This window comes from Platalea leucorodia (genome assembly GCF_965183815.1).
Source record: "Platalea leucorodia genome assembly, chromosome: 2".
Lineage (NCBI taxonomy): Eukaryota > Metazoa > Chordata > Aves > Pelecaniformes > Threskiornithidae > Platalea > Platalea leucorodia.
The window spans coordinates 41,087,004-41,099,462 of record NC_138824.1 but is presented as its reverse complement, the minus strand read 5'-3'; the positions used below and the strand labels follow the sequence as shown (position 1 = coordinate 41,099,462).

General features: G+C 37.5%; 1 protein-coding gene across 2 annotated transcripts in view; it reads left to right on the top strand.

The window, feature by feature from the left end:
* PCDH9 (protocadherin 9) overlaps positions 1-12,459 on the top strand; it is a gene marked incomplete at both ends in the record, with an annotated part of 688,753 nt that overhangs the window by 434,392 nt on the left and 241,902 nt on the right. The window contains one exon of one of the 2 annotated variants that reach the window (XM_082337652.1): positions 2,585-2,660. In XM_082337652.1, coding sequence (XP_082193778.1) covers positions 2,585-2,660 — 76 coding nt within the window. Of the gene's footprint in view, positions 1-2,458; positions 2,661-12,459 lie in introns of both variants that reach the window. The other variant, XM_082337651.1, reaches the window with a different exon arrangement.

The following is a 12,459-nucleotide window of genomic DNA, read 5'->3' as shown; positions in this document are numbered from 1 at the left end:
GGCTCAGAAAGCCAAGCCGATATATTTTTTTCTTATCATTTAAAGTATGGATTTAAAAATTTATAGCACTATCAGCTAAGAAGTTACCAGTATTAGTGGTAGGCCTGTGCCATTTTACTGGCGGACTGGTTGCCTGTCAGTATAGAGTTAGAGCAGATTTTGGCTAGTATGAGGAGCCTTTGTTACCCGAGATCAGTATTTTTACTACATAACTCATGAAACTGGACATTTTTGTAATTATGTATTTTTATGTTTATTTGGGTGGTTAATTACAGGGGTTTAATTTTCAGAATTTTAAATTGAAATTTTCATCTCCTCCCTTACTTTAAGGATTTATTTTCTCAGTCATTCATCTTTTCTCATAGAGTCTTTTAGTTTAAAAAAAAATGAAATTAATCTCTTTTTCCTGTGCCTCTTACTGATTTTACTAGTGACATAAATTCTTACTTTGGAAAAACAGATTTCTAAATTTGGGTTACTGAAAATAAATGCAGGAAGAGAAGATTTTAAGCTGTGTAGTTAGCTATATTCCTATTTTGTTCATATTGAAGGGAAGGAGCCTGCTAGCAATTTCAAATATATTGTTCAGGGTGGCAATTCCAGAATGAAAGCATTGTAAGAAAAAGTAACAAAGTGTGAGGTAAAAGTTTGCTTAGTGATAATATATAGAGTTAGGTCGTCTGTTGATGTAAACGAATACAGCCCAATGACTCAGAGGATCTATTTGGTTTTGCTACAGTTGGATTCTAATCCTAAAGCTAGAAAATGAACTTAAAAGCAAAATGCTAATTAAAAAATCACAGCCAAGAGCAAATAGTATTACATTTATTTCTATACTGAATTACACAGTAATCCAAAATTGGCTTAATCAACTATCTATGTCTGCCCAAGGGAGATGAATAAAAAGAAACCTGGTAGAGGATATTGATCATCATGTAAAATGGTAGCAATTACCATTAACAAATAGTTTTTAATAAGCAAACATACAGTTAGCACTATTAACTTGAGGTTTTCCTCATAAAAAAAAAAAAAAAAAAGTGTGAAAAAAAGAGAGTCAGAGCAAAAAAAGGAGAGTCAGGACCTGATGCTTTTTCCATTAACTTCCAGAAAACTTACTTGGATTTGGGATGGATACAGGACACCTGATTTTAACTACTTAAAAATTGGTAACTAGTGGAAGATACCTGTTGTATCTTCCTGATGTTCCTTTCTCTACTGACTTTGTAGAAATCGTGAATGATTAGCTTAGATATAACCCATAACTTTCAGATGGCTAATATTAATAAGAAAGCAACCACTAAACTAAACAGCTATTAAGCTTAAGGCAAACTTTTTGAATCTCTTCTTTATTCTAAACCAGTCTAGCTAACCAGATCACTCAGGCTCCCAGCTGCTGAAACTCATTTTTGTGGGAAGATGTGCTTAACTTAATTTAACCACTCTCTTGAGATGCTCTTGAACTAGTTGTTTCCGATGCTTCAAAGATGCAGTATTTTGATCCATGAAGACCTGTAATATTCCTTTCATGAATCCCACAGTCGCAGTTGCTAAACAATTCACAGCAGTGCTATCGGCTCTGGAGCTCATGGGGAATCACTGTATCATTCTGTGGACACAATTCACAAAGTTGGGTTATTTCTCCAGATGAGATAGGCTCAAAATCAATAATGGTTAACTAAACCAAGAGTACACTGCAGATTTTTTTTCTTTTCTTTTGAGAGGACTGTGGGGGTTTTTTTAAGAAGTTCAGGAAAATTTGTAATTCTGGCTCTCATTCACTGTATTGTTTCAAACAAAAGATGTGCTGTTTATTTTTATTTCTCTTACCAGAGTGATAATCGCTTATTCCATCATTGCAGTCTGTGATTCTTTGCTGACCGCTGTGATTTCACAGATACATTATCAATCCTAAATATCCATATTAGTTAGATAATTGATATCATTTAAATATCCTTATAGTTATGTATTTATATATCCTTCTATTCCTCGAAGATGACAACCATTTTTACTGGTTTGTTTAACTTGGTGGACTTTCTTTTCCAGTATGAACCGTGATAATACAGGTTTTAACCACAGAAATATATACTTATGTCATTTGCTTTTCATAACATAGTTTGCAATGGTTTCTGCTTCTCAGAGAAAGTTTTCATAAATCATGCTTTTAAAATTATGAGAAATATACATAACTGTCTACTGATCACTTTCTAATGAGAAGCTTACTTCACAGATGAGCATGTGCAGACCTTTGAAATTTGGCTCTCCTGCCTGCCATCTTCCCTGGGTTGCTCTAAAAGCAAGCAAAACCAAAAAAAACCCAACAAACAAACATGATAATAACAATTGCCTCATAAGCATTGCCAGGAATCTATTTGTATGTCAAAAGTTTTTTAAAAAAAAAAGAGTCAGGAGAACAGAAAAGAAGAGCACTAATCAGCATGTCCTGTGCTCTTCTTTGTAGTCCCAACGCCGTGTTACATTTCACCTCCCCGATGGCTCCCAGGAAAGCTGCAGTGACAGTGGTCTGGGAGACCACGAGCCGGTGGGTGGTGGAACCCTGATCTCACACCCTCTCCCTCTGGTTCAGCCGCAGGACGAATTCTACGACCAGGCTTCACCGGACAAGAGGACTGAAGCTGATGGCAATTCCGACCCCAACTCGGGTGAGTCACTGTCAGTGCTCTGCTGATCTGAATTGCTTTTGTAACTCGGTTACTTTCTTTTTCATCCCTTTGAGCTCTGCAATGGTAGAGACATTTTTAAGCACATGCATGAATATTCAGTCATGATAGCTCATAATGCTTGGTAGGAAATAATGTAGTTTGCCTGAAGTGCCCCATGTAATTTGACTGTAGAGACAAAAATATATCCAGTGAGAAAAAACAGCTTCAGACAAATTGCACAGTAAGTGAGAGCAGCTGGGAAGAAGGAAGTCCTACAAGGTAGCAAGCTTTTCTTGATGTTTGCAGTGCTGTTGCTATTTAGCATTGGACTTTGTTTTAGGAAAGTCATTCTAAAAACACATTTAAAGACGAAGGACATGGAGGTTGCACTATCTATTAGACTAACCAAGAAAACAGTAAATCAGTGAAGCACTGAAAAATTTAAAGAATCCGAATTTCTATAACAAACACACCTACAACTCCCCCTTCTAACAGCAAGAACCACAGGGTTTCTTTGTTAGGCTGGAATGGCATGGTGTTCTGCTTTTTGGAACCATCAGATATGCATTTTTATACAAATATTAAGTATGTGCAGTTTGTCTGGTTTGGGAATTTCTTCCTTTCTTCTTCTTTCCTTCTTTATAATAGATTTACATTATTGCAGTGTTTGTGGCAGTCAGTACTAAAAAATGAAGCAAGGTCTTAACGAATACTGTGCCTAGTATTTTGGCATTGGAATGTGGAGACTTGGACATATTGAAAACTGGAAGGGAGCAGTAACAGTGTCCTTAAGCCTCTTGTTTTCTGTCTAGAATGTGGAGACAAAGGTTAAAAGTCTTATCTGTGCTCCTGGAAGGTAATTGAACTTGAGTTCTCTTCCATTCCAGGAGTACAGAAATAAGAATTAGTTTCTCCCTCTGGCATTCCTCTCTTTTGTATAGATGAATAATTGTCATTAGGCCCATACAAACCAGGAGAGAAGGTGGTCCTGGGATCTGATGCACCATGTTCTCATTTGGGCAGAGCTGGATCTGAATTATGACATTTAAATAATGGTAGATGAGAACTGTGGAATATTGACCTTCGAAACATTTTTCTCATACTTTTTATGGGAGGACAGAGAGGGTGTGTTGGGTGAGACTCTACGAAGAAACAATTTGAAATGCTTTACTGACTCAGAGTTGTATTCTGGTTTCCTTTTCCTTTTTCCCTTTTTCCTTTCCTTTTTTTTTTCTTGATATGACACCTGCATTTTATTTTCTCTACCAAAACAGAAATGTTGTTGGAACTATGACCTTAAACTCTAAATCTGTTGAAATACAAAGAACTATAAAAGAATAGCAACTATGAATGGATTGACTCTGGAGCAAGAATGTATGTCTGCTTAAGCAAGCAAGGAGCTTAGGTGGAATTATCCTGTTAATTCTCTGACCACGTATGAGACATGTGAAAGATTTAACGAGATCAGAGAGGAGTTTTAAGGCAGCATTGCGTGTTGGCACTGTCACATTGGCTTCACTGACTCTGAATTGCACATCTCTTCAAAATGTGACATAAAAATCCTCCAGGAGAGTTTGGGAAAATGTGCTTAGTAAACTTCATACCAAGTTATTAAAAATGTGGGTTTAGAAATTTTGTGTCAAGCACATTGTGCAAACCTAGTATATTAATCATGACGATCTATTTATCCCTAATGCAGAGACTAATAGAAGATTAGTCAGAGTGAATAAGTGTTCTTAAAAGCTATATGAAAAGTTTTAATATGTCTGTGGTTACACCCATTTAGCCTTGGGAATGCTAAATTCATGGCAAATTTATGAAAATCTAACTATCAAGGTGTACTGATGATTAGTGAAGTGTTGAAGTATAGGTTTTTCACCTTTTATCAGACTGAATTAGGACAGACATTGAAATAGTGCATTCCATATCTCATCAAATCTCAAAAACTAAGAAAGGAATGATATGGTCATTACTGTGACAGAAATCATCCTAGGAAAACCCAATGTAGGAAGGGAGTGCCCATTAAATGGATTTGACTGTTATATCTTATTCAGTATCAAGTTATTGCCTAGGCATTATGTCAAAAGTTATTTTGCTACTGGAGGCACAAGTTTTTGGATGAGATGTGAAATGGAGTTTAAAGCACTTTATGGTTATTGAAGAACCTGTGGCAATTTTCAGAAGAGAAAAATGCTATCTGGTGATCTGGCAAAATTACTTTGTGGGTATTTACATATGTTCATGGTTAAAATAACTGATGTATTATCATTTCAACATTGTATTCTTTGACATTTCTAAACTGAATTTCTTGTTCTATTGCAGTGAAATGTTAAATAGTTGATGTATTTAACAGTAGAGGTAGTTTCATTTCAGTGCCTGTTTAAGGGATTGCTGTTTATGAAAATACTTGGGGCATGCTGAGGTAAAAGATACAGCTATAAAGTACAGAAAAAGTCTTAGTGGAGAGTAGTAATATTACCATGTACATGTACTGCTGCCAGTTTTGGATGATAACTGTTGCAGAACAATATTTTATTTTCATTTTAAATATTTCAACTGAAGAGAAAGATAAGTGCTTATGGGAATATTTTCTAATGATCTCCAAGAATAAAATCTGCACAAAAAAATACAGATTTTTCCCACTGCATTTTTATGAAAGTTCATTCTAAGTAAAGGTTTGCTTCAGCTCATGGGAATATGATGTTAATCTTGATAGTAAAGTCCTTGCCTCATGGTGAGAGCAATTTGGTTAATGGCTTTAATGCTCAGTGAATTGTGTGGTTTGTTATTGTACATTATGAAGTTGTGTGAATAAAAATGCAGTCATTGTTTCTCAATATAAGTGTGTTGCTCTTTTAATTATATTTGAACAGTGACCAAGGCCCTGGTCTTGAAAACCTGAAATAGGAAAAATAAAAAGAGCTAAAAGTCATGATAACTTATTACACAAAGGTATGAAAAACCTTATTGCCATATTTTCTTGCAATCATTAGCTTCTACAGAGACACACGAGCTACAATTACATGATTTAATGAAAGAAACATACACAGTGAGAGTACATTCATCTAGTTAATCTTAAAACAGCAATCTCTCTCACTGGGGGAAACTGAAATGAAGAGAGACACCAAACACTAGCATTGCCAGCCACACACTGTCACTGTGGTTATGAGGGAAAGGCAACAAGACAGAAATATGAAGTAAAAAATAAAATTTATAAGAACTATAATAGTGATGCATATAGTTCAAGTTTGGTTTGTGTCACTCAAACCTGTCTTCTTTGTACGGAGTTTTTTTTATTTTAACTTGAGGGTTTCATTCAATTTGCTAAGATATATTTTCCATTTCACTGTTTGTTTGTTGTTAATAGATCAGTATTGTTGATTGTCAGAGGGTTATGATGTTAACCTGACAGTTTGGACTTCCTTGTATTTCACCTTTGTCTCATTTGCACCCTGATATGCTTTATAAGAATTCTTCCATCAGTGAGCAACAATTCACCGTGTTTAAAAACAACATAATGCTGCAGAGCGACACAAGCACTGTGGTTTTGTTATGCATTATTAAATGATAATAACAACAAGTAATTCAAATTTACTACAGGAAGTCTCATTATTCAAGAATCACGGTTATGATGATTTAATTTTGCATACAATATTGATTTGTAAGGCAAGCCTTGTGTACGTTATGACATTTTATTGCATTTAAATGCAGTAATTAACAACTTTAGCCTGTCCTTGCTGACCATGACTTTGCCAGAAGCATGGGCCAAGAGGAAGGGAAAGCAGCATGACATTACCTGGCTACATTGTTTGTCACCATGATGACAAACAAAAGAGGAAGATTGTAAATATTATAGTGTTGAGAGTCTGTGAAAAAAAAACCAACAAAGCAAAGCAAGGCACATGCCAAAAAGGTGATTCTATAATTTCTTGGAAACTAATGGTTTTGAATAGTCTCAACTGTGCTTTGGTGTGTGGAATGCTGACTTCACATGTTCTCCAAATGAACTCTTGTGTATATATTACACTTCCTATAAAAACTAAAGAAAGAAATTCCAAATATCAATCAGCTGATTAAAGTTCTTTACCTTCTAGTATATAAGATTTATATAAGAATATAAGTATATAAGAATTTAGAAAACATAAAGTTTCTTTAGGATCTAAAAAAAAAAGGTCACTGTAAAACTGCATTTACTGGTATGACTTTGTAGCCTCTCTTATTACCAAAAATCCTGCTTTTTAATGGTTTTAAATGTGCATATCAGGAAGTGCACTTTTAACACAAATATATTCTTTATCATCAGTTGCATTAAAAGTGTACAGCTGTCTGATATATTTTAATGTGAATTAGTTCTTCAGTAATCACTCAAAAGAAAACTGCTTTTGTTTGCCAGCAGTCAGGTGCAGAATGTTATTTTTCATTACTATAAATATGGTTTTCATTGGCATAAAAAAAATGCCCTGCCTTATTAGTAAAGAATTCTTTTTTCACTGTGGTTTAGTAAAGGTTGTCGGGGACTTAAATTTAGATTGGAATTGTTAACTTATCTAAGGGTTTCATGCGGCAGAGCTGTGCGATAGAACTGTATGAAGGAAAAATGTGCCTCCTAGTGTAAAGAAGGGGAAAAATGCACTTTCATGAAAATGCTTGATAAATCACATTTTGATAGCTGCAAGCTGTGGATGTGATTCATTTTTCTTCAAAGAGATAAAGAGGAATAGCATATATTTAGTGGAGTGTTAGAACTGCTTTGGGGAGAAAGCCTGCTATACACTGTGGACGAGTCTATGCAATAATTCCAATGGTTTAAAACCAGACAGAAATATAATATTTATGTCTTCTGATACATGTTTATGAAGCTAAGTAAATGTTTGCCTAATTTCTACACCTCATTAATAAGTAGTATCAATATATGTTACATAACACAAAGTAATAGCTTTATAAAAACAGGGAGCAGTAGAAAAAATTGTAACAAAAAACAGTTTTGAAGGTATTCAAATTAAGTAGAGTTTTCTATTATGTCCTAAGTTATTAATTACAAATTCCAAAGCAATTCCATGTTCTTGAAAGTAATGTTATAATGCTATTTACCAACAATACTATTTGCGGATAGCTTTTTTATTTCCAGTACATTAAAAATTGTATGGATAAATGTGGCTGATCAATACCTGAGTTTCCACATTTTGATAAACCTAATACTATGGTGGTTTAGTCAAGTGATGTCAGGGGTATTAAATCATGCTCTAATTCCAGTAATAAGTAGGAATATCTCTGTGGCAGTGGTTTAATTATGATTAAAGTTCTGAGTAATGGCAAGACTGTCTTGTATTACACTTGGTCATATGATAGGGTCCCATGTGGAGAAGCTAAGCCTTTCATGCAAAGAGCTTTGGTTTTACAGTGTCACTGTTATTACACCCAGTGGGTGATGATGGTTTAACCTTGCGGGCATACCCTCTGCTTAATCCTGCCTTTCATTTTGCTGCCTCAAAAGTTTCTTGTCATACTTGGCAATATTGGAGTCCATAGCTGAACATCCTGAGGTGTAGGAAGAAATGTTACTCTGTTAATGCTTAGCTCTAGATAAATCACTGTCCATAGTTATTCTTGTGTTTTCATAACATGACACTCTATGTGAACTAAAATAGGAATATTTGCCTTTGAGTCATTTCCTCCATTTCATTAAACACAAGTTCATACCTCACAAAAAATCTAACACTGTCACATTTAGCTACAGGCAAGTAGGAGTAAGAAAAACTGGAGTCAAGTTGGTGAATTAGCCTACTGAAGAGCTATAAAATAGTCCGAAGTCTGAATTCAATCTTAGCCCATGCACTTATTTCTTTAAAAAGATAAATAAAATCTGAGAGGCATAAGAGGTATTGCTATCTCTTTACATTTCTTTGCTGCCTCATTACAGTGAAGATTTTAAAATAGTCTTGGTTTAGAAAAGCCACTGCACTACATATGGTCTACTCTCTTTTCCCCCATACACCAAATCTTATTGGAGTGTAAATCAGGATGACATAGCCATTGGATGGGCAGCAAGAGGGGAACTTGTCCCATCGCTTCTGTAACATGAACACCTAATGTGTCTGAACTTTCTAACTGCTGCTGCCATCCAAGACGAGAAATTGCAGGCCCTTAGCAGTGAGCAGAAAAGGCTAGATGGGCCAGGGGGACTATTCGGACTTGTAAGAAAAATTTAGAAGGGTTAGAGGAGTAAAGGAAGGGGAAGGTTGCACATTAGGTGAAAGCTGGTGCCTGTGACTGCCATTGCTGCTGATATCTAGGACAGTTTAGAGCCACGGATGCTTTTGCCGGTGGTGCAGGCTAAAACAAAAGACTGATTTAAGGAATAACTATGAGTTATTTTCTCCTATCAGTAAGAGTTATCTTCTCACAAGGCTTTTCTTCTCATCACAGTAACCCCAAATCTACTGCAGAGATTCATAGATTTTTTAAGTTTTAAAGGATTAACGTTATCTAGTCAAACCTCTGTCATAGCACAGTGTATAGAATTTCATACAAGATTTCTTAAATCAAGCCTGTATTTCAAAATAGTCCAGTGATTTATTTCCCTTGGTGTTTGTATTGGATTTACATGGCAAGGGCGGGGCGGGGCAGGCAGAGCCACAGGGGGAGCTTCTATGAGAAGAGACCAGCAGCTGCCCCCATGTTAGACAAACCCAGTTCCCACCAGCTCCAAAACAGACCCACTGCTGCTCAAAGCTGCACAGCAGCTGCAAGAGAGGAGTAAGAAAAATGTGAGAAAAACAACCCTGCAGACACCAAGGTCAGTGAAGAAGGAGGGGGAGAGAGTGCTCTAAGTGCCAGAGAAGAGACTCCCCTGCAGCCTGTGGAGAAGACCCTGGTGTCCCCTGCAGCCCATGGAGGACCCCACACCGGAGCAGGTAGATATGCCCTGAAGGAAGCTGCAACCTGTGAAGAGCCCACACAGGAGCAGGCTCCTGGCAGGAGCTGCAGCCCATGGTGGACCCATGCTGGAGCACTCTGTTCCTGAAGACCTGCACTCCACGCAAAAGAGCCATGCTGGAGCAGTTAGTGAAGGACTGTATCCCTTGGAAGGGACGCCATGTTGGAGCAGGGGAACAGTATGATGAGGAAGGAATGGCAGAGACAAAGTCTTATCAACTGACTGCAACTCCCATTCCCTGTCCCTCTGCACCACTTGGCAGGGAGCAGGGGGGAGGAGGAGTCAGAAGAATAGGGAATGAAGGAGTGAAGTTAAGCCTGGGAAGAAGGAAGGGGTGGAGGGAAGGTGGTTTTAGTTTTGGGGTTTTTGTTTCTCAACATTTTAAATTTGTTTTGCTCAATTTTTAATTGGCAATAAATTAAAGTAGTGTTCCCCAAGTTGAGTCAGTTCTGCCGGTAATAGTAACTGGTGAGTGATCTCCCTGTCCTTATCTCAACCCGTGAGCTTTTTCATCTTATTTTCTTCCCCTGTCTTACTGAGGAGGGGGAGAGAGAGAGCAGCTTGGTTGGCACCTGGCAGCCAGCCAAGGTTAACCCACCAGTGTTAAAGCAGATAGTGTATTCCCAGTCTGAAAGCATTTACCTTCAGTGTCTAGCTCTTGTCTTGTGAGACTGTACTGCCCTTTGTCAACACGAAGTCTTTGACTTCCAGAAGTGTATAGATATTTGAGGCTCAAGGGACTATTTTGACTAGTACAACCTCCTGCATAATACAGGTCAGAAATCTTAGCCAATAACTTATACAAAAGTGTGTATCTTCTGCTTTTATCTGTAGCATATGTTTCAGAGTGATTCCTTAATCTAATGGTCTTCAGTGAAAGAGGAAACAGTATTCCGATGCTTGCTTACTTACTTTGACTGAATCAACTTTTCAATTTTTATTTGATAAACTGTTTGTTCAATGTCCAAAGTTTAGACATAGTGCTCAAGTCATCTTGGATCTGTAATAAATTGGTTATTTCTTTGTAATACTCTGAATGTTGCAATATTTTGTTCTTGAGCACTTTTCTTTTTTCTTTCTTTTTTGCATATTGGTCCCATATCTGGCCAGAAGACAAAAGAACAGTGAATCATTCAGTCCTTTCTAACACTTTTACAGATAAATGACATAGTCAACAGTTTCAAGTTAAATATTCACAATAAGAAAAATAAAACATAACTCTTCTAAAACATAGACTTTTTAAGAATCCGTTTCTCTCTTTATTATTCATTGTTTTGACCTGAGTGGGTACTTTTCCATGAGGATGCTATGTAACAGTACTTTTTAGCAGTGGAACAGCAGCAGATTTTTCTATTCTTTAGAGACTTTCCATGGAAAGTAAAAGTAAAAAGCACAACTGAATACATATATCTTTAATCGTGGTTAAATACATTAGAAGGGCTTTATTAGCATTCTAGGTGCTCTATCAGGTAACTGTATTTGAGACAATGCACCTTTTAAAAGTGTGATAGTGTGATTATGGCATCAATATTTGTTTGAGATTTTTGAGGATGCTTTTTCTGAAATTCAGTGAAAGTTATTATTGCCAGCTATGACTCTTTGTTACATTGATACTAAGATTCATTTTCTGATGTTTCACATTCTGTTTCTAACGGAGTCTTAGCAGTGCAGCTCCTACTCACAATGGCAAACGCTTACTTGTTTAAAAGAAAGATTATATTTGTGAGAATAAAGGTGTCGAGTTTAGCACGGAGTTGTTAATTTCAGCATTCAAGTGGCTGCAAATTGTAAGTAAGTGGAATTAGAACTGCTGATGGCTCCAACGAGAGGAATAACTCCATGCAGGAGGAATAACCCCATTGTACCAGCACAGACTTGGGCCTGACTGACTAGAAAGCAATTCTGCAGTAATAGAACTGAGGGTCCTGGTGAACAATACACTGACCACGAGCCAGAAATGCACCCTTGAAGAAAAGAAAACAACCTCCTGGACTGCGTTAGGAAGAGTGTTGCCAGCAGATTGATGGATATGATCCTTCCCTTCTGCTCAACATTTGTGAGATGCATTTGAAGTGCTGAGTCCACTGCTGGGATCCCCAGTACAGAAGGGAAATGGAAATATGGAGCGAGTCCAGCAAAGCATGGGGTCATGAAGGGAAGATCCTGCTTGACCAACCTGGTCTCCTTCTATGACAAGGTGACCCACTTAGTGGATGAGGGTAAGGTTGTGGATGTTGTCTACCTGGACTTTAGTAAGACCTTTGACACAGTCTCCCACAGCATTCTCCTGGAGAAGCTGGCTGCTCATGGCTTGGATAAGTGCACTCTCTGCTGGGTAAAAAACTGCCTGAATGGCCGAGCCCAGAGAGTGGTGGTAAATGGAGTCAAATCCAGTTGGCGGCCAGTCACAAGTGGTGTTCCCCAGGGCTCAGTATTGGGGCCGGTCCTGTTCAATATCTTTATCGATGATCTGGATCAGGGGATTGAGTGCACCCTCAGTGAGTTTGCAGACAACACCAAGTGGGGTGGAGGTGTTGATCTGCTGGGAGGTGTCAGTCTCTTCTCCCAAGTAACAAGAGATAGGACAAGAGGAAATGCGCTCAAGTTGTGCCAGGGCACATTTAGATTAGATATTAGGAAAAATTTCTTCATGGAGAGAGTGGTTAGGCATTGGAACAGGCTGCCCAGGGAAGTGGTGCAATCACAGTCCCTAAAAGTATTCAAAAAACATGTGGACGTGGTGCTTAGGGACATGGTTTAGAGGTAGACCAGGCAGTTAGGTTAATGGTCAGACTCAATGATTTCAGAGGTCCTTTCCAACCTTAACAATTCTATGATTCTGTGATTCTGTGATCTTATTAA